Source organism: Acipenser ruthenus, chromosome 3 (genome assembly GCF_902713425.1).
Source record: "Acipenser ruthenus chromosome 3, fAciRut3.2 maternal haplotype, whole genome shotgun sequence".
NCBI classification, from domain to species: Eukaryota; Metazoa; Chordata; class Actinopteri; order Acipenseriformes; family Acipenseridae; genus Acipenser; species Acipenser ruthenus.
In genome coordinates, this window is record NC_081191.1 from 67,329,789 (window position 1) to 67,353,476 (window position 23,688).

Sequence of the window (23,688 nt, forward strand, 5' to 3'; positions counted from 1 at the left end):
ACAGCTATTGCAATATGCATTTTAGTAACTACAGAGCAATTCATGTAACTATTAAGTGCTAAAGCAGGAATGGAAATAAGAATCCCATTGCATAGCATTTTTCAACCATTTTGGATTTTACTACGAACCTATTTAGCCACAGGGTATATCGTAGTTTTCATGGTATAACGCGTACCCATTTGCATTTTATTGAGGATGATGAAGAGGCGTGCGTGGAATGCATCGAAGCGTGGTATCTTTGATTTGTTTTTCTAAAACTTGAACAATATTGAAATATACAGGGTTCCTGAAAAGCAGCGTGTGAGAGCTGCTGGGAGTGGATCAAAGTATTTAATCAATGAGACCATATAGGAATTTCTGCAACCAATGACATAGAATAAACAACTGTATTTTTGTGCGATGTTTTGTTTTTTCTGATAATACCATATTATTTACAATTGATGTCCCGTGCATTATAGTAGCACTAAGAAGATGTGGTTGGCAGTATTTAAGAATTATGTAAGATATGCTCAATACAAAATGCACCACCTAAAATATATTTCACGGTGTATAACTTGCATTCAGTGGTAAGTTAGCTGTAAATAAAATTCATAATGTAACAAAACAATGTAAGGCTTGTATAAAATCTGGCACGTTATAAAACTATACTTGCATTGCAATGGTCTGTAAGTATTTAGCAGTGAATCATACTGGCCATTTCTAGAATTAACTGTTCAAGAAAACAAATACTGAGTTTAAGCCCATTGCTGAGCCCATTGATCCAGTTTTCGAGATGGCCAGTCAAAGACATCTTTTGATCAGTTAACACTTTGTTAAGCAGTGGTTTGTCGGATACTAGAAGACTAATGGTCGTTCTTTATTTGTTCATGTGTGTTAGTTACACATTGTTAGACTTTCTTCCCAAATATGTTAAGGTAGATGCAGTCTTAAAGTTTTTAAATGTTAGACGCTGCAAAGAAGTGTTATTCATAAACTATGTCATTTCTAACATACACTGTGCTCCAAAGCGTGTGCCGTCAGCTGCCCACTTCTTTACACACTGCAGACTCACCATGCAGCCACCCAGAGCTACAGCGTCAGAGGACAACACAGCCCTGGGCAGCTTACAGTTAAGCCCACAGGCGCCCGGCCAGTCGCCCGTCGCTGGTGTGCGGTGAGCCGAGGACACCCTGACTGACCTAACCCTCCCTCCCCCGGGTGGCGCTCGGCCAATTGAGCACCACCCCCTGGGAGCTCCCATCCTCAGTCAGCAAAGGAATAGCCTGGACTTGAACCAGCGTCGTCCAGACTATAGGGTGCATCCTGCACTCCACGCGGAGCGCCTTTACTGGATGCACAACTCGGGAGCCCCCTCCAGCATGGTTTTTAAACAAACAAAAAAAACAAAAGTAAAGAGTATGGATTTCTGTTACCTTAGCAAAACTATATATAAACCACTATCAGATTATTTTTAACAGCCTGTAGGGTATTTAAAGGGTTATTACACTGTAGTTTTTTAGAAACCAGAAGCAAACTCTGAAGTGAGATATTCTGTGTTGTTTCAAGTCACTGCAGCTCACCTTTTCCACGTAGTACATGATGCCCTCATGGCCTCTCTGGCCAGGGGGTTTCCAGCTCAGGACAACATATTTCTTGGTGGCTTCAGTAACTGCCAGTTGACAGGGTTTCCCAGGCACCACTCCCTCTGTACAGGCACAAATAATAACATGGCTTGTTTTGCTGAATAAGATAGGAATGCATTGAGGAACAGAGGAGATCAATCTTATACAGTACACACTAAACGAGTATTACATGGAGATAGTGGAAACTGGGCATCTGGAAAACTTATCTGATTGCCTGTTTTGAAGCAAAGGCAAAAGAAATGTGGAGAGGAAAAAAATCGTGTAACATACAGCTAGTCATAAACTACTTTCTTTCTAGCTTTATGCTTACAATTAGCTTCTGCACTTAAAAAAGCCCAATGTTTTTATTGTAATTATTTGCATACTGTATATGTAAACCACAAAAATAGTTCAGTTACTGATATGTTTATACATTTTCCAGCTGATTTTCCAGACCCCCGATTAACATTAGATAGCCCAAGGTTAGTGCTAATCAGGTTCTATGAAACCATACTTTTAATACTAATTTCTTGTTACCTTATTTTAGTGTTGTCTTTAAATTGTTGGATCTTGAGAAAACAATGAAATAAAAATAATAAAAAAATGAATTATTTGTACCTGCAGGCTCCTCCTCAGTTACAATAATCTGCCCTGTCCATGGTGCAGATGGATGACCTAAGAAATAAAACAATTCAGGAGGCTTGTATGACAGAACTATAATCAGTTATGATGAAGGACACATGGGTTTAAAGCAGAATATTGTTATAATCTGAATGAAACTAAACAAATATCTTAATCCATTACACCTGAAAAGGCAGAACGCTGAAACTTTAGTTTACCTGACAGAAGTTTCTTTAGTAAAATTCTGATTTTTGATGTTTGAGAATGTCAAGCTATAGATTATATTTTAAATTAGATGGCAACAGTACATATAACTTGTAAGACAATCCATGTGTTTCAGGTACAGTACCATCAATTTCAGGTAACATCCAGAAGAAAATGTTCAATTCACTAAAAGTACCAACTAAGCCAGCTGTATAATTTGTATTATAATTGTAAGTAGAAAGGAGTGGGTAGCTTCTTTGCTTATAGTTATTCCTTATAGTTATAGTTATAGTTATTGCTTATAGTTATAGTTATAGTTATAGTTATTGCTTATAGTTATCCGTTGGGTAAAAGTGTACAAAAAGCAAAGTGAAAGATATTGAAAAACAATATTTTTGAGGAAGTATAAATTATCATTAAGCAAGGGAGCTGTGAGCCAGCCACACCGCCACCTATGCCACATCTAGAATCACTTATTTCTCCACTGTCAGGTGCTGAGTCCCTGTAACAGATGGCAAAGTAAATGTGTTCACCTTTCATTCTTGCCTTGTCAGCAGGGTCCATTGCAGCGATGGGATTGGATACTCTAGATGGTCTGCTTATGCCATTTTTATTTACAGCCCGGACACGGAAGGTATAGGAGCGGCCCTCCACCAGGCCGGTGACAGGGAAACGAGCAAACTTGAATGGGGTGTCATTGCACTGGCTCCAGTGAGTGGTGCCCACCTCACACCTGATGAAATCAGAAAGAGTTTAATGCTGCTACTCTCTTCCCTTACATAAGCTAAATGTATTGCAATATAATGAGAATATATTACAGTATATGGACTCTTATATTGCAATACATTATGGATAACCAAATATAGAAAAAAAATAGTATGCCAACATATACAGTATTTGAACATCCCTTGGAGACAAAGATCATTACTTTTAACTATGACAAAAACATTCCTCTGCTTTCCTATCCCTCAGAAGCAAATCTCAGAGAATGTTTGCAATAGTTAAAAAGATGCTCTCCTAAGCCCTTGCATACCTATTTGATTTTACTGTCATTAAAAAAGGCCAGGCATTCTGAAAGCACTGAACAAATTAACTTGGCATTGACCTGTCCACAAAGTATCCCAGGATGGGGCTGCCTCTGTCTACAGCAGGCTGTTTCCAAGTGACAATGACATAGTCCTTGTTGGCATCCAGGCACTCTACATCCAGGGGAGCAGCAGGAGCCCCAGCAACCTCGGCCTCAGCATCTGAAACATGAGCAAACCCAGTGCTGTATTAATAGAACAGCACGCTGGCCCTGATGCTGGATCTATAAAAATATGCTATGCATCAGAAGGATTTTCAGAATTTTGGACTGGGATTTATTTTTAAATGTGTACGCTTGTGCATGTGTGTGTGTGTGTGTGTGTGTGTGTGTGTGTGTGTTTTGAGTTCAACAGAGCACAATGTGACCATACCGTTCAGAAGAAAGCCCTAAAGTTACTGCTTAGTGTTGCAGTGGCACAAGGCAGTGAGAATACACTTCCGGATTAGCACTGTGCACAGCCAGGTTAGACTGTGCTACTTAACTCAGAAACGTGGATTAGAAGGTTTTCTCCAGTATAAAATCTCATACTGTGGAAAGTGAATAAATACTACTTAAGAGATATGTGTCTGTTATAGTTTCCTAGTAAGATATACTAGTCATGCTATAGTTTAAGGATGAGCTCAGAGAAAGCCTGTTGAATTGCATAACTTTTTACTGTAAAATAATGACTGTTAATGTGCAAAATTTCAATGCAAAATGTCATATTTTTTTATAGTTCTTAATGTTTTAAGGTCATCTTTCAAGATTATTTCATTAAAAGAAAATGTCTAAATTAAAACCTGATATTAGCCATTCGTGTTTAAGTGTACATTTTAGATGAGGACACTTGAAAAGATATTGGTGATTTTTATGGTTCAATTCCACCTAACACAATCTGCTACAAAATTCCAGCTTGAAAAATGTAAAAGAAATCCTTCTTGAATCGTTTCAATGCACAAAAGATTCCAGTTCCGATGTTGTTTTTTGTTGGGCGTTTGAAAAGTTTATTCCACGGTTCTGCTGAATTGTGCAAAGTGACACAGTTCTCAGCATGTTCGACTAGCTAAGAATCCCATTGGTCTTTAGGTTAATATTACAAACTTAAGCTGCCTTCAGCAACTGGGACAGAAATAGATTCATGACTCATCCCAATGAAATTTGATAGGAAAGATGCCTCTTAAAGAAACAGTACCTGTAAAATAAGTATAAAACTGTCCTTATAAAACAGCAGACAGAGATGCTGCTCTCTGATTGGTCAATCATATGTTCTACCCATTCATGAAAATGTTACACTGCCTCCCACAAAATCATCTACTCACTGGAGCCAATGAGAACAAATTACCTTAGTTCAATGATGTTGAAGCTGAGCAAAGCTGCGTGACTATCAAATATATATACAAATCATTCAATAAGATTTGACATTACTGCTGTTCATATACTCATCAAAGCTAATAATGTCGATAACAGGTCACAAAACATAAGGCATCCATCAGAAGCTACTGGTAAGCGAGCCATGAAGAAACAAATACTGGCAGTGGTAGTGAACCATCCAAATTGAAACGGTCCTTCGTACACACTGGAAATGACCCGGAGCAAAAAGCTGAGACTAACTCCTCCCTCTACACAAACATCTGCCCCGTTCTCTTTCAATAACATTATAGCAATCGCATTTTTAGCAACTGTTCTTAATAATCAATCCAATATTCTCCTGGAAAGTAAATACACATGGCACCAATAGTTATTATTACTTTTTGTAAAATAATAAATACTGTACCTCACACACAGCACTGTTCACCTGACCATTCTTTTTTTAAAACTGGCCACACCAATGAATATCATTATGAAGAGTGTAAGTGCCTAATTAGTGTTTTAGTAACTAACAATGATAAATATAAAATCACAACGGCGCCATTGTGAAATGTTAGCTCATCATTCTTAATTGTCTTTTGCTCTTTGTGTAGGAGACCTTTTCCTAGCTATGTGTGTATGTGCCTGCCACACCTGCAAACAAAAAATCTCAATATAGACTTTAATTTAAGGACTCTAAAGTATTATCGGATTCTATCCTATCAATGACACCCTGCTTTGATAAATGTGAACCAATCTCTGAAGTTCTGAAGTTACATTCATTTTGGGTCTTAGGAAGTTCATCAGCTTTGGTTTCCAAGATGTCTTGTTTAAAATGGCTGTGCCATCTTACCTCTAACAAACACATAAGCGCTGTAGGTTTCATAGTCTGATTTGGTGACCACGCGCATGGTATAGAGGCCTTCGTCCTCCTTGTTGAGGTGGGTAAGTGTCAGTGTGGCACGGTTCCCACTCCAGTGCATCTGCACCCATTTGGAAGGCTGCAGAAGAACGCCTGGGAACAAAATGACATGTGTTTGCATAAGCAAGCTCCAACTGGTATGTTCCTATTATAACCCCCTGCCACCGCTGGAAATACAAAATAAGAGCTTTGTGAAAAAGTCAGTAACGATGAACTACATCTACCACATGAATAATTTGAAAGTGTAAGTGTGACATAAAGATGGACATGTTCCATCGTATCCTCACAGATTTTCCATTATGTGTAGTAAAGAATGTTGTAACCAAGATTTATCACAATAAGATAAACAGTCCTCTGGAACCCCAACGTGTGACAAGCATGCGTACAAAAGTCTCCACAAGTTCTATAAAGAACTCTGCTATGTGCTGTTGGAAGACTACAACCAAATCCTGAACTGTAAACAAAGGCTCTCATACCAGGATAGCAGGAAACTTGTGAAAATTATATTAAAGCTAATCAAGTATAGAAAAACAAAGCAAGTACCCTTTAAAATTAGTGTAATAAATATACTTATGTTAACGAGAAAAGGGAGGCTCTAACTGTTACATCAGTATGGATAAACACAGTACATTCATGGTGTTAACATTTTTCCACCTACCATCTCTGTACCACTGGATCTCCGGCTGTATGCGTTTCATATTGGGGTAGACAATCACTGTGCAGCCCAAGCTCATGGTCTCCCCCTCTCTACCAAATGACACAGCAAATTTCTCGACAATGTGGATATTAAACTTTGTGCCATAATCAGTGGTTGAAAGACCATCTGAAAAAATGAGATTATTTTAGAAAAAGGTAAGACGAGATGACAAAGACATAACATTTTGTAAGTTTTAGTATAACTGAACATGTACATATATATATTCATATGTGTGTGACAGAGAAAGAATGATTCTTGGTGATAAATCTCCCTCCCGACCTGTGAGGGCGCTGTGGATGGCCTGACAATTCATTCCCAGGGTTAGGTGGAAGTCGGCCATCTAGAAAGTGGGCGGAGCTACGATACACCAAGTCATCGACCCAGAAGGGAAGCGATGTGGCAACCGCTTCCCTTCCGGGGCAACCAAGGGGGTGTGACTGACGGTACAAAAGGGGATGTAACGAGGAGATCTGTTCCTTTATTATAGTTAAGCTGAACCGGAAGGAGTACTGTGAATTATCGTGAATGTTTTGTTTGTTTTGTCGTGTCTAAAAATCTACTTGTTTGTTATTATTAGATGGCTAACACGATCCAGAGCTGTCGCTACAGGCCAGCACTAAACCCGGACAATGCTGCACCATTGTACACGAGTAAATTGTATTTCACCACGAGTACTATAACAGTCAGTCTGGACTTGTGAATGTGTGTGTCTTTGTGTGTGTTCTACCATGTTTATTCATTTCGAACTGTGTATTATTATTTTGGGACTGCAACCTGTTGTTTTGGAACAGTGCTGTACACATTGCTGTGTATTGCCTGAGATTATCTTTGTGGTCGCCAGACCAGGAGTTACAAAATAATCGTGAACTTTGTTGTCTGTCTTCTGTTTCCTAATCACCTCACCACTACACCTGCACACTGCAAACCACTTCGCCACAATATGATATTGCAGAATACATTAAATGTTAACATCCACTAGTACAGAGGTTCTTGAACTCCAGTGGGAGTCAAAGAGGAAACTTCTAAAGTGCAAGTAGCTTCAAAGTACATTTTTACCGTTCTCTTACATTGCAATGTACTGAAATGTTTTTCAAGTGTTTTTCTTTTTGTTTTATAAGTCTGTGTTATGACACTTTGGCAATGAGTTTATGAACTGCAGTTAAACACGGAGGTGGTTTGATCATGATATGGGGGTGCTTTAGCAGTTCAGACTGGAGACATCCATGTGATTGAAGATTGAACAAATGCTTCCTTGTATCAAAACATTCTGCAAAGTACAATGATACCATCTGCTCGTAGGCTGATTGGCAGACAGTTTATCTTCCAACACAACAACGACCCAAAGCATATGGCTAAGTCAACTGGAATTCTGAAGACAATGAAGATAAAAGTTCTGGAATGGCCTTCACAATCACCAGGTCCCAATCCAGTAGAAATGCTTTGGACTGATCTGAAAAAATCTGTAGCCAAGCATTGTGTATCCATCCAGTATGTCTGAGTTGAAGGAAATATGCAAGACAGAATGGGCCCAGATTTCACCAACCTGATATAACATGGTTGTTAAGAATTATCATGAACGTTTGAAGGGTGTTCTTATTGAAATTTGCCTTTTCCTCAGTTTTCAGCTGGGGGTCCCCATCCAAAATCATTTTAAAAAGAGGGGTCCCCAAAACCAAAAAAATGTAGGGAACCTCTGTACTAATATATGTCAGACATTGCAGAGTTAAACACACATTTTATGGTGTGCATTACTTACATGATAAAGGCAATGAAACAGTGCCAAGAGAAGAAGAATCCATCTCCTCTTTGTATCCTATAAAGGGGAAACACATTTATGTTTTAGATTTACTATGCAAAGTAATAGCAACAAAATATAAAATAGCACATTGCAGAAGTTACAGTGGATGAATAGGCAGAAACATCATGGTCACAATTAATGAATGTTTGTAAAGGTTAGCATGTACATGTCTAACATGAAGCACAAATATATGCCCTATTTTCTCCTATTTTACTGATGTTAATATTACAATACTGAGAGCAATACATTTCATTATATTATCTAGTTCTTTGATCCTAGATTTCTAAAATGCATAGCAGCTGTTCTCCGTTCAAAAAATAGGAGTTTTTTAGCACTTTATAAATCTGACCTACAGTTTTACATAACACAAATAACGACACAAGAGGAATGCATACATAAATACATGCTTATGTTTTTTTGGTAGAGCTTTGAATGAGCCTAATAAATAAATAACCTTGCTATGATCACATATTTACCATGAAATAACACACAAGTCAACAGAAAATATAGACATACAGTAGATGGCATCTCCTAATTCAGTGTTTATAGCATACTCCTTGGGCCACAATATTCCTACTAGGAAATGGCCAATAAAATGACACTGAGCTGCTTCTATACATATTGAGCTCTGCTCAGAACTGACTGTTAAAATCACTGTTTCACTGTTTTAGTTGGGGAACTGCAGTTAAACATGCAGGTGTCTCTGTATTGCAAATAGTATTTACCTTTACAGTGTGTGATCTCACATAATTTCAAATGATTCAATAGCACATATTCTAACATATATATTTTTGTATTTTGACATACTAATGGTACTAAAACATTGATCATTATTAGTACCGTATTTGTACCACTGTGCTGCTAATCATCCATTTCTGTGGTTCAGTCATTCAGCAGTTTGCCAAATGCTATCAAAATGGATTAATATGCCGTAACTGTTTGTAGTGGGAAAACAAAGCCCACACATAAACAGATACTCAAGTTTGCCACAGGGATGTTAATACGTAAACTGAATATCTTGGAAACCTACTTTTCACCACAATCGAGGAAATCGTAGAGACTTCCCCTTTGACGTTCATGGCAGAAGCACGATACTGCGCTGTGTCATCAAAGTCACAACTGAAACAAGAAAACATTAGGAGAAAATACATTTTTTACAGTTCCCCTTTATGGTTTGGGACATTAAACAAATGCTGGAAACACTTTAAATGAATACAGATTTTAAAAGCTTCAGTGCAAACATAGTCACAGCAAGTTAGCAAAGTTTTAATACCATGAATGACTGGCAGACCAATGGACAGATGTACTACAGGTATATATACACACTCAGATATACAATGATCTACTCTTGAGACAGGCTAGCTGACAAATGAGGTACATACAGACGTGCTCAAATTTGTTGGTACCCTTACAGCTCATTGAAATAATGCTTCATTCCTCCTGAAAAGTGATGAAATTAAAAGCTATTTTATCATGTATACTTGCATGCCTTTGGTATGTCATAGAATAAAGCAAAGAAGCTGTGAAAAGAGATGAATTATTGCTTATTCTACAAAGATATTCTAAAATGGCTTGGACACATTTGTTGGTACCCTTAGAAAAGATAATAAATAATTGGATTATAGTGATATTTCAAACTAATTCGTTTCTTTAATTAGTATCACACATGTCTCCAATCTTGTAATCAGTCATTCAGCCTATTTAAATGGAGAAAAGTAGTCACTGTGCTGTTTGGTATCATTGTGTGCACCACACTGAACATGGACCAGAGAAAGCAAAGGAGAGAGTTGTCTGAGGAGATCAGAAAGAAAATAATAGACAAGCATGGTAAAGGTAAAGGCTACAAGACCATCTCCAAGCAGCTTGATGTTCCTGTGACAACAGTTGCAAATATTATTAAGAAGTTTAAGGTCCATGGAACTGTAGCCAACCTCCCTGGGCGCGGCCGCAAGAGGAAAATCAACCCCAGAGTGAACAGAAGGATAGTGTGAATGGTAGAAAAAGAACCAAGGATAACTGCCAAAGAGATACAAGCTGAACTCCAAGGTGAAGGTACGTCAGTTTCTGATCGCACCATCCGTCGCTTTTTGAGCGAAAGTGGGCTCCATGGAAGAAGACCCAGGAGGACTCCACTTTTGAAAGAAAAACATAAAAAAGCCAGACTGGAATTTGCTAAAATGCATATTGACAAGCCACAATCCTTCTGGGAGAATGTCCTTTGGACAGATGAGTCAAAACTGGAGCTTTTTGGCAAGTCACATCAGCTCTATGTTCACAGACGAAAAAAATGAAGCTTTCAAAGAAAAGAACACCATACCTACAGTGAAACATGGAGGAGGCTCGGTTATGTTTTGGGGCTGCTTTGCTGCGCCTGGCACAGGGTGCCTTGAATCTGTGCAGGGCACAATGAAATCTCAAGACTATCAAGGCATTCTGGAGCGAAACGTACTGCCCAGTGTCAAAAAGCTCTGTCTCAGTCGCAGGTCATGGGTCCTCCAACAGGATAATGACCCAAAACACACAGCTAAAAGCACCCAAGAATGGATAAGAACAAAACATTGGACTATTCTGAAGTGGCCTTCTATGAGTCCTGATCTGAATCCTATCGAACATCTATGGAAAGAGCTGAAACTTGCAGTCTGGAGAAGGCACCCATCAAACCTGAGACAGCTGGAGCAGTTTGCTCAGGAAGAGTGGGCCAAACTACCTGTTAACAGGTGCAGAAGTCTCATTGAGAGCTACAGAAAACGTTTGATTGCAGTGATTGCCTCTAAAGGTTGTGTAACAAAATATTAGGTTAGCGGTCCCATCATTTTTGTCCATGCCATTTTCATTTGTTTTCTTATTTACAATATTATGTTGAATAAAAAATCAAAAGCAAAGTCTGATTTCTATTAAATATGGAATAAACAATGGTGGATGCCAATTACTTTTGTCAGTTCCAAGTTATTTCAGAGAAAATTGTGCATTCTTCGTTTTTTGTGGAGGGGTACCAACAAATTTGAGCATGTCTGTATATAACACCAGGTCAATTCCCACAGGGACGCATCATGCAATGCTTTTAACGCCTCTGACACATGGAATGAGAGGCAACAAATTAAATTGCGAACAAGCATTTCTATAGTATATACAGTACACTGCCACTGAATATTACATTTATTTTCTGAGGGGATGTATGTAGGCTACTATCCATTTTCATACCACCTGCATGGTACATTGCATCAGACTATCCATGCTTTATAAATGTATACTCCCTTTTCAATTATTATTATTATTATTATTATTTTTTGTGCCATGCATTTTAATAGATATGTTATTAAATAGCCTATGCCTGAACGGCACTATTGGCATCAATTAAAATGTTTCCATGCAGAAGAAAAAAAAACTGAAAAGTGAAGCTGAACTGCTCTGTCATTGGCCAGAAAGAAAAAGCATTTGCACCATTATCTTCAGCTATGGAAAAGCAGCGAATAAGTGAGACATTTGCTCATTCCAGTCAGCAGTGTACCGAGATCCAAATCCTTGAGGCAAGTGTCAGGTGGCCTTATACCATACACAATATAATTGGTTAGTTTATTGTGCAGCTACATTTTGTATGGAAGCCTTTGTTTAAAAACAGCTGGTGGGCAGCTTTCTCAGGGTGTATATTCAGTTAAAGACACAAATCATCCTTCACCAGCAACAACAACTCATTAATTAATGGTTCTAACATTTGTATAGTTTATGTTGTGATTCTGCTGATACGTTATCATTACTGAACATAATAATCTTTTTTGTTCAGAATAAATAGACTGCCACACAAGACAACAATTTAAATTGACTAGGCTTTTGCATGAATCTTTAAACTAAGCGGTGAACTACTGTGCCATATCTATACCTAATTTGGTCTCAATACATGCACCCACAATGGGTGGTAATCTATGGTAATCGAAGGTGTTTGGGAGCAAATCCCTAGTAGATCAATATCCTGAGGCATGTGATGTTTAAAAGGAAATTGCATCAATACACAAAAAGCAGAATGCAGCACTACATAGATAATATTTGCATTGCACAAATGAGATAGTGTTCTCTAACACTATGTAATTATGTGAAGATTTTTTTTTACAGCATGAATAACAAACCACTGTCCTAAACAAAAGAAAACACTGCATGTGCATTAATAAAACAAGAGTGAAATAGCCTCTGTACCTGTAGATCTCCAGTGAATGCACGCTGTACCTGCTCTCTATTTTATACTTGCCAGGGTACGCATCAACTTCAATAGGGACATTGTTTTTGTACCTGAGAGTGAGACAAAAAGCAAAGGGACAGAGGAGATGAGAAATAATTGATAGAACAGTTGTGCAGATAATTTCAAGAATGTTAGAGAGAAGAATAAGGAGTTGGAAAGTAGAAGCATATGTGAAGGATTAAAGAGCCTGGCGAAAGCTCTGAGGGATATAAAGACCTAGATTAAATCAAAGTGTACATGGTTAATTTAAGACTAAGTAGCTTCAAAATACATTTTTTTTCTTTTTTAGCCCCCTTACCCTTTATGATGTTTGCAATTATTTTAAGTGGTAATTATTGCACTTTTTAATTTGTATTTTAGTTCAGAAGATTTAGTTATTCAGTATTTCTTGCCATCCACGGATTTGCTAATTACTCTGACTGAATTATCTATCAGTCTTCTATACTGGAAGATGTGTTAGTTTGTCAAGTTGAATCACAGATTAAATCTTGTCCAAGACTACAATCCCAAAATGTAGTGTAGAGATGATGCGTTTCTATGGAGACGAGAAAAGTGAAAAATCAGGAAGTGAAATCACAAGGATTTTATGTCAAATCAAAATATGAATGGTTTTAGTTGGTTTGATACAACAGGTTGTGTATTAAATCACACTGTCAGATTGTTAGTGATTGGTGGTCAATACAGATGTAGAAAAGGGCGAACAAGGGAAAGCTTTGTTTTGTGTTGTAAAATTACCATGTTGTATATTATTTTAACAGCACCTAACAACTTAAAACATGTCCAATGGAATAACTGGGAAAATGTGAGTATCTCCACACCCCTAATTGTCAGCAATGTAAATGGAAGCTTGGCTGTTCCCTAGATATTACTGCTACTTACTCAGGTCAGCACACTTTAACACCTAAAGACTATAGAAGCTAAAAAATATGCAACATTTGCATAACTGCAAAAAGAACCACTCAGAATGATTGCAAAAATCTTAAAATATTAAAATGTCATTTGAAACTATATATATATATATATATATATATATATATATATATATATATATATATATATATATATATATATATATATATATATAATCAACTGTATATAAATTGGAGTTTATACATTCTTAAACCTTTATGAAAACTTCCCATCCACATGACGAGTTGAGGTCACAATTTCATTTTTATGTAGTACCTAGTTTCTAGACAGTCGCCAATGCAAAAAAGAAAATGTTGTAGTTTTTCTTTTACAGACGGGTGTTAAGAGATACACCTCTTAGTAACATTTGTTATTTCTGCCAAGCCACATTCCAATCAGGCAGAGTCAGATGGTAAAGTTAGACAGCAAGTTCCCTAATGACAAGGTCAGCTGTGAACTCCTTCTCCAGTCCAGTATCCCTGTCAGACTATCAGGATTTAAATAACATCTCCATTAGAATGGAAATTTACAAGGGGTGCAGGCATACACAAAAGCTTTGGAATACCTTAGTGGCTATATTTACTCATTACACAGGTTGCAATGACAATAGCCTAGAACATTAACGTTCTACAGATGTAAAATTATACTGGCGCAAAATTAGATTTGAACCATAATTTGTTAATGTTACAAAACTGATAACAAATAACGTTGGCACTTTTGAGCACTTTTAAATAACCTTTCTGAGTTACTTATTATCACTTTTGTAACATTACCTATTTCCACAAGCAAACCAGTCCAATTGGTCCTCTTTTGGGATAGGAAGCATCACCAATTATACAGTCCACTTTGGCGGTTAGTTCAGTGTTTGGGGCCTGTGTGCTCACCAGGTTACGCGGGGCTCAGGCCAGCCAGAGACGGTGCAGTGCAGTTTGACGTTCTGTTTCTCCCAGACAGTGTGGGACCGGGGCTTAATGACGAACTCAGGAGCATGCAATAGACTGTCCTTATTCAGCTTCCTGTGAAATTCCATGGTCTCGTGGATCTGAAAAGTAAGTCAACATAACAGGGTCTATATAACTCATCTCAACAATGACAGATTTTAATACCATTCAAATCAATAAAAAAATAACTCCATGAACTCCCTGTTTTATGTTGTAACAGAAATAACTGCACTAAATCAGCTCACTTGCCCTTTTATAAATCTTAATTGTCATTAAATAATTTTTATTATTTTTTATGATGATTTCAGTAGTGACAGTATTAAGATCCCACTGTTTAAATCAATTTGCATTTCGGGTAATACCTGATAATATTAGGTTAGGTTTCCTTAGGTGGAAGTTACTGGGATATAACCTTTCTCATTAAAACTTTATTGGATTCTACAAAGGTGGCCATAACAATATTATGGAATGCTAAAAAATGTTTTTTTTATGTTTTACGAAAGATTAGACAGTTATTTTAAATAATAACATGTTGTAGTATGCTGTTATAAAACATAACTAAATCATATTAAAAAGCTACTGGTTTAGCTGGGTTAATTCATTTTTACTAGAAATAAAAGCTGGGAATTTTTGGACTCATCAGCCATTTTCTATCTAGATGTTGAATTTTAATGGTGCTGGCAGAGAAAAATTGTCTCTTTACTAGTCAGTTTATTACAGTCTTGATGTTATAGTAAGACTATGTGGTCTTGTATTGAAAATAACTGTACCTTTCTCTTGCCTAGACTTAAATTCTAAAGACTATTTAATGTAACAGGCAGTGTTTTGTGATATACTGCCAGTATGAACTTTTACCCATGTACAGTAGGTGTCAAAGTTACAGGCTCTACAACCGTTCGTGTGGTTAAGACACTCGTTTGGGAAGTGCACAATTCCACCACAGCACAAACCCCCATGGTGTTACACTACACTAGGAATAGAGAGCTCTGGCCAAGGCAGACCAGGGCTTTGTTACAGCCATGTCATGAATTGTATAATTGGACCAATTAAAACTCACACCAAGTTCTAGTAGCTAATTATCTCATTCTACCTGTTAAACTTAGAGCAAAAGGTCCTTCCAAGACCAAAGTTGTCCACCCCTGCACTGCACAGATGTGCTCAGTCACAAGAAATTGATGGTAGTAAATGTGCCTTTAGGGCTCAACTCCCTTACCTTCTTGTTTAAGTTAATGTGCTCGGCTGATTCTCGCATTGCAGTCTTTCTAGACTTCTTCTCAAACATCTTTTCCCCCACAGTGTCCACCGTGGATCTGCTGATAGCCGTGACACTTTCACCGGTAGTGAAAAGGTTCCTTCTAGCCAGGTATCCTGCCGTCTCCTTGATCCTTTCCTCTTCTGTATCTGTTATTCCACTAATATATTCTCGACTGAAGAAAAAAAATGCACTGTCATTCAGGTAATTCGAATTGACATGTGAAAATAGGTCATGAAAAGTGAGCAATTATTTTACACAGTCAGGAGATCAAATCCTAGGTGATTATGTGTGCAAAGTCAGACCCAATGCCTTAACCTCTCATACTGAGAATGACAGGGATTTTTGAGGATTTAGTGATTTGTTGATATGCATACCATGAGGGTTAGAGGCAGAATGTCTGTAGCAAAAGAACTGGTTTAAAAAACAGGCTTGTTGTGGTGAAACCAAGCCCTATTTTGTTTCAGTAATAAACAGCTAGTTTCTACAGAGTAAAATAAGTGTTCACCAGATAGGCTTAATGTAATCATGGCCTTGTATTATTTAGGGTGATGTTTTCCTGAATACATATTGGAACAAAATTTTTTTCCCTGCATGTATTTTAAAATATTTCAACATTTGGGTCTGTATTAATAAAACATTTGTGTGCCAATATATGCAAGACAACCTTGTATAATTACTGGTAGACTTACTGACCCTTGGTTTCTTCTATGGATAAAATATTTCAGAAATTGCCTAAACTATTAGATCAAAATCTGCTTTATTGCAGCTGGCCAGCTGATCTCTGTTATTGACTCTAACATGCAAATATGTGCATGGGATTGTGTTTATTTATGTTTAATATTAACCCATTTGCATTCTGTTTAGATAACAAGAATATTACTAATATTCATTCCCCACCATCACCTTCAGAATCATGAAAATGCAGACCAACGTAAGTGTTAGGGTGTGACAGAGCACGAATGAATCCTAGTCAACAATCTCCCTCCCGATCTGTGAGGGCGCTGTATAACAGGAACAGTGTGCCTTGTACTGGATGGTCTGGCAGTTCATTCCAGAGTCAGTCGAAAGCCAGCCATCCAGGAAGGGGGCGGAGTCACAATGCCCAAAGTCATCGCCCTAATGCGGTGCGCAATGTGTCAGCCATGGATTGGAGGAGATGTGATTGAACTAGCTATCGCAGGGGGCGTGACTAAGGGTATATCTGGGGATGTGATGATGTAATCAGTTCCTTTGTTATGGTTATTGTAAGGATTGAGAAAGGAAACGGACCATTACTATACGTATCGTGAGTGTTAAGTGTTTTGTTTGTTTGTTGCTAACTGTCTGCGTTTGTCACTGTTAGACAGCTAACATGAACCCGGGAGCTGTCGCTACCAGCAAGCACCAAACCCGGACTACACTGCACCTGTTGTATACTTGTTGTCTTACACCACACCTGCACCAAGAGCACTCACTATCGAGAGAAGTGTCTTTATCTGTGTTGTGTGTCTGTGTGTTACTATTATTTCGGGACTGAACCTCATGGTTTATATGCTGGCAATACACATTGTTGTGTAGAGCCAGCATTATTATTTAACGGTCTCAAGCAGACCAAGAGAAATAAAAGACTGTTTGAACTGTGAACTTTGTGTCTGTCGTTGTTTGGAGCATTTGCATCACCACTACATCTGCGCACTGCAAACCACTTGTTCACAGAGGGACAGATATATTCCTCAATTTTTACCTTCATTCTGATATCTCTTAATGATTTGAGATCAAGAAGGACCTAAAAATGATCAGAATCAGAAAGCAGTTACCTAGATATAACTCGCCACTATATCCTTGTCTTCTGGTATATGCAATTCCAGGGGGATGATAATCATTTAAAATATATCAGGGCCCAGCATTGTAGTGAAGAAAAAAATAATAATAATAAAGGACCTTGCCTGAAACAAATCAGAATAGGGCAAAGAAAGGCTATAAAAGCATATGTTTTATTAAGGCCATAAAACTTAATAACTGACAGATCTAGGTTGTGCTTAAATGGGTTTTATGGATGAATGCACAGTATAGTGGCTGGGAACAGGCACTTGGTTTATAGCCCACACATGTCCTCCTTAACCATGGAATTAAGTGATAAGCCCCTTAAAGGTTAAAGCCTGCAAACCATTAATTTGATTACCGTAATTATGATGTCCTTGATATCGTGACCTCAAGGTCCATTTCAGAGCAGCTCTAAAATGTTCAGATATCCCACGCCACAGATTACATACCGGCCTCTGAACACTGGCACCACATATCCGATGATCTCATGATCCAGAGCAGTGTAGGTCGGTCTTGGTCTCTTGGGTCGTGGGCTCAGTTTGGAGGAGCTCTCCACCAGTACCTCATCTGAATAGAGGGCAACTCTCGATCTGCAATGAAAACAACATGGCCAATGGTTAACTGCTGGCGGCACTTCACCTTACTTCAATCCATTGTTCTGAATTTGTTTTCTAGAACTATTATAGAGAAAACTACAATAAAGAATTTACAAAAATGCCACGAGACAAAAACTCAATCTCATCTCTTTCCAATATCAAACTCTGGCTGCCACCGGTTCCATCAGCAGGCTACGATTTACTAGTGGACGATTAATTAGCAATTTGATGTTACACTAATGTAAAAGAATGCTTACATGCATAATGTTTTTGTACAATGGTCATTACAGTATATTACTGTAATTTACCAACACCCAATATTTCCACATGTAAGTAATTCTTGAAGTAAATTCTTTCATTATAGGTATTTGGTATTAATTATTTTGGTCAGCCAGCAATCCTAACTAGCGCTTAACCAAGTCTCAGCTCAGACCAGGTTTTCTGATTAATTTAAACCTCAGTAGTAGATTGCAACTTGCCATTTCAAATTGTTAATCATCGGCAACTACTGGAATCAGTTTTGTTTACTTTCTTTAAAAAATAGCAGTTCACATTTCCCGGTACTTGGTTAGGTGATGAGTTACCATCTAAGGAACAAATTACCCTGAATCTGAACAAATTAACAAGGTATGTCAGTGACATATGTATTCCCAGTAGAATATATATTTAAAAAAAACTAATTACAGGGGTCAGTACCACACAAAAGACAAATCCTTCAATAGTTCAACCAATCAGTGTTCAGAATCATACAAATGTAAGTCACCAAGATTCTGACCTCTGACTAGAAAGCAATAAACTTGACAAAGATTTGGCTCATCAAATTTTAAAAACTTGCAAAGCAGGAGGTAGACCTGAGTTAATTAAGTTGGCTTCCAAGAAATATTATACACCAATAATTTGAACTCAACTTTAACTCCTTTTTTCAATGAAAAGGTGACCAAGGATTGCAGAGGATTTGTCAACTATCTACCAACTACTTTTTTTTAGTAATTGGTAGATAGTTTATGGGCAGCAGTGTGGAGTAGTGGTTAGGGCTCTGGACTCTTGCCCAGAGGGTCGTGGGTTCAATCCCAGGTGGGGGACATTGCTGCTGTACCCTTGACCAAAGTACTTTACCTAGATTGCACCAGTAAAAAAAACAACTGTATAAATGGGTAATTGTATGTAAAAATAATGTGTAAATATAATTGTATGTAAAAATAATGTGATATCTTATGACAATCGTAAGTCGCCCTGGATAAGGGCATCTGCTGAGAAATACATAATAATAATAATAATAATAATGGCTATAACAATTGGAAAGCTCAAAATGTAGCTCTAGAATTCTCAGTACATCATTTTTTCATAGATAATCCAACAACACTGCTGCTACCAACCCACTGGATACCAGCTACTGGGGAAGAAGTTCACTGTCCAGGGGTTTGACCTACAACACTCTTACCATTTTGTTGAACTTCTTGGAAGTAAAATTTGCTGCTCATGTGATCTATTGGCACTCATTGCTGTGTGAGGGTTTCTTAAAGTAAATGTAGCCAACAAAATAGTTTGACACATTTTCTCCACCAAGTACATCCATTCATTATTTCAATCTCAAATGTGTTTTTTTTTTTTAAAGAAACGCATTATTGTTTTTTGGGGGTTCTTTTTAGCAACAATATATTTTTATTTTAAAACATGATATCTGGTACTTAACTAGTTAAAGACATATCTATTTGCAAGCCATGCTTTTAGATAATTTCACCTGGAAAGGGATTCACTGGCTACTTCCCTGTCAATAACCAATCAGCTGCTTTCCCTATTCACTGAGCTGCTTTCACCAAGAAGACACTGATCAAGGAATTAAAGACAAGGCAAGCAAACTGAGAACTTAGTGTAGTACCAGAAGTCTGTTTTAAATGAAAATATACATTTGCTATAACATCCCTTTCTTTAAAATTTTGAACTATAATGCTAATGGAAGTACAAAATGGGTATTATATATCAAATAATTTTGTTAGCTACAATTGCTTTAAGAGCCCTTATTGGGAATCCCTTTTTTCCATCACTCGTATCCCTATCAGGTGAATTTCACCATGGCTACAGTAATTATGATGGCCTAACTACAACCGGTTGAAAAACTACTTGAAATTTGAACTTTCTGTCAAAATAAATGTCCCTCTCAGAGAAAACAGCAACAGAGTTAATAGGAACTGTAGACAAAAATGGTATTTTCCTGTGATCCCATGGCTTAGATGAAAGATGTCTAAGGCGGTATTACAATTCGACATACCAACTTATCCCGAGAAGTAGAACACAGGAGGCAGTAACATTTCACAAGCCACAGCTGTAGTGGTTATGCTGTTTTTTAACCATCAGTTGAGTTTGAGACAAGACGCAACAGCTTACCAATATGTCCCAAACTTCATTATAGTCTTCATTTCAACCCTATATTTATCTTAAAAATACAATCAATGTTTTCATATCTTTATAGTATATACTGTATAAACATTCACAGACAAAAGTATTTGGGCAGTTAAAAAAAGAGAGAAAAAACACAAAGAAAGTGATTTCTATAATTTCTAATTGTTCGATTGAAAGATATAAATTAAAGTAGAGATTCAGCTTTATAATAAAACAACACATTATTACATAACATGCATAAAACTGTATATAAGAAACCTGTCCCAGTCTGCTTCTTGCTTCTTGCAAGAGGATACAAGCAACATCAATAACAAAGCCATGGCCTGTCAATCACTATTTTTAGTTTTAGTTTCTTTTTGAAGTTTTAGTTTATGTTGGCTGCCTCCTTCTAATTGCTGTGATAAAGTCACAGCCAATAATCATTAAACGCAGGTCACTGCGCACCGTATCAGTATCCAAATTATTATCTTAACTGACATCCTGTAATAAGACTACAATTTACACCACCCTACAAGTGAAGCTTTCCTTGCTTAATAGGAAGCTGGCCAAAATTACACAAAACAATCTCATACAATTGCTCTGATTGGTTTCAAGTGGGAGCCTTTCAGAAAGCTAATATACAAGTATCTGAGTTCTTGGGGTTCTTATAAATGATTTGTTAAAAAATAGTTGTTTCTTAAACTAATGAAAATATAAAGTCAGTTGATGAGACACAAATAAATTTTAACCCCAGAGGGAGACATTCGCAGCCCTCAGCCTACTGAATTTAGAGGTCTGCCGACACAATCTTATCTAGAACGCTGTTTCCATCATAAAATTAAACTCTTTTCTGCTGTTTTCTGACAGGTGGAATGGGTGCAGTTTACATAAAGGTGACAGAATAATTATTCAGTATTTAAATGAGAAATCTATATGTCAATGATGCAAATGACAGTTTTTAAGTAATCTCAGGATTTCAATCAATGGACAGGTGGGATTGAAATGTAAAGCAGAGAAAAACAAAACAGACATGTGTTGCAGGAGATATGGAAAAACAAGAGAAGATACATTTAATAGAACATAATAATAAAGCAAATACTTCAGGACAGAGAGAAAAAAAAGTCAAGTTAGACAACTCATTTTAATATAGCCTATTTTTTTTTTAATGTATACTGTATTAAATTATATTTTCATGTACCCGGTTATGGGGGATATTTTATGCAAAAATGAAAAATAAATAAATACATAAATAAATATAGAAATAAATAAATACATACTGTATATAAACATTTCTTTCTTTCTTTCTATATTTGTTTATTTATTCATGTATGTATTTGTTTATTTATCTATTTTTCATTTTGGCATAACAGCTACATTATCCCTTTCAATTTCTAGCAGCACATTGAGCTTCATCACCATTGTCACAACATCAGACCATTTTTATTTTAGACGGAGCTTGTTGAAATAGGTTCCCATCTCCATTAGGACTCTGTGAAACAAGCGGAACCACTTTAGACGGAAAATACTGTTGTATATGTCATACAACTTGACGAGACAACTGATAACGCTGGAGCTGCACAACTGAGCATTGTGTTAGTTGTTGTTGGTTTGTTGAATGCACGGCCATTGTGCAGTAGATACTTACAACATGGATTATAGTTATAAGGATTATCATAGTCTGAAAAAGGCTGTGTAACTTTAGTGTTTATTCTCAAAAGATGGCCTGGTATGATGTACATTTTCACAGTACAAAATTCTTGAGTTAGGTGATACTTGTGTCGCTGCTAGTTTAGCGTGTGTTGTGAATAAACCACGCCAGCTCAATCATAAATCCTGCAGAAACAGGGCCGGTGTCCCAAAATAAGTCCTGGTCACTCAGCAGACACCCACAATTGACGTAGCAGGTAATAAAACCCTGGGGGGGGGGGGGCATTGGTTCAGTGCTTCAATTATTTTTTTAAACAAGGTTTTCCAGAGTCCTGACATTTATAATGTGTGCATTCTGTTTGCCTTGGAGACTCTTCTTTAGTTTGTGCTATTTATAAAACCAAAATCATTCTTAAAACAGTGTTGTCACTGTCCCTGTGGAACTGAGAGCCAGAAATGCATTTTAATGGATTTCATTTTTGCCCCTGATGTCCTCCAAACCGAATTAAAAAAACGTTCCTACCATACCACTGCCTGGCCTTGAGCACCAAACAGGGGAGTTTACCCACTTTTTTATTTACCACTACACCACTGCACTACAGCCCACTGATTCCGAAGATTTCTTCCTTACCCTTTGCTGCGGGATGTAGTGCTGCTTTGTTCATCCAGGTGGTATTGGCTGAGCGCAGACTGCACCTCTGTGCTGCGGTACCCGCGGTCATAGTGCTTGTGGTGTTTCTGGTAGAAAGGTAAGGACATCCTGAGAGGCTCCAGTCAATGATCTTTATTTAGTTCGATTCTTCTGTAGCAATAGTGACTTTCCTGCAAAGCACTATTCTAACATTAGGAGAGAGAAACATTATCATTTTATTTATTCTCACATTTATGAATTGCACAGAAACTATCATCAGAAAACCTTTTCAGAAGTATATAAATAATCATGTTGTCATGAAGCAGGATTTTATTTTCTGATCAATGGTCATGCGCAAAAAATATCAAGATACTGACATTGATACTGTCTTACTGATAATGTGCTAGTGTAAGAGTAATTTATTAATATAACAACATTTTAAAACAAATTAGAGGTTAATCCCATAAGCCATGCATCAGCAAAATGCCAAGTCAACATTTTGGATTGTCAGTGAAGATCGGTCGGTTAAAATTCTGTCACAACTTTGTAACAGACAAAGACTACAGAAGATAGAAAAGAAAAAATAACAGTACTTACCAAAGCTAAAATGTAAACAAATGGTGAAAAAGTGGGAAATAAAAATCCCAGTGACTAACGATGAATCCAAGCAAAGCGGTGGATAGGAACAGGCTGCGGACTGGACTCCAGGGTCCAGAACAAAAATAATGCATGCAGTCAGTGGAATGTCAGTGCCACAGTCCCGACCTTTTATGGCCAGGAAGTGTTGATAAATATAGACGCAAGGGAGCAGTAGGCTATCTTCGCTCACCCACTTTAATGAACAGAACAGGCACAAGCATTGCACACAAAGCTGTATGAAATCTCAAGACAAAGGCATTGTGTTTGTGTTTTGGCTTTTTGTGATGGAGTGTAATTCAGCACTGAAGTACCACTACATCCACACAATCTCCACACTTCTGCACTTCTATTCAAATTCTATTCTATTCTATTCAAAGTTCCAGCTACTTAACTATTCTTCG

General features: G+C 37.4%; 1 protein-coding gene across 2 annotated transcripts in view; it reads right to left on the reverse strand.

Moving 5' to 3' along the window:
- Positions 1–23,371, reverse strand: part of LOC117394740 (M-protein, striated muscle-like) — a 48,302-nt gene extending 24,931 nt beyond the window's left edge. The window contains exons 1-14 of one of the 2 annotated variants that reach the window (XM_059015264.1): positions 23,246–23,371; positions 22,649–22,849; positions 17,845–17,985; positions 15,551–15,764; positions 14,281–14,438; positions 12,445–12,537; positions 9,287–9,375; positions 8,215–8,271; positions 6,420–6,584; positions 5,693–5,854; positions 3,532–3,673; positions 2,960–3,159; positions 2,220–2,276; positions 1,560–1,684 (exon numbers count right to left, since the gene is read on the reverse strand). In XM_059015264.1, the coding sequence (XP_058871247.1) occupies positions 1,560–1,684; positions 2,220–2,276; positions 2,960–3,159; positions 3,532–3,673; positions 5,693–5,854; positions 6,420–6,584; positions 8,215–8,271; positions 9,287–9,375; positions 12,445–12,537; positions 14,281–14,438; positions 15,551–15,764; positions 17,845–17,985; positions 22,649–22,776 (1,731 nt within the window). In that variant the 5' untranslated portion in view covers positions 22,777–22,849; positions 23,246–23,371. Of the gene's footprint in view, positions 1–1,559; positions 1,685–2,219; positions 2,277–2,959; positions 3,160–3,531; positions 3,674–5,692; positions 5,855–6,419; positions 6,585–8,214; positions 8,272–9,286; positions 9,376–12,444; positions 12,538–14,280; positions 14,439–15,550; positions 15,765–17,844; positions 17,986–22,648; positions 22,855–23,245 lie in introns of both variants that reach the window. The other variant, XM_033993248.3, reaches the window with a different exon arrangement.
- Between the last annotated feature and the right edge of the window lie 317 nt (positions 23,372–23,688).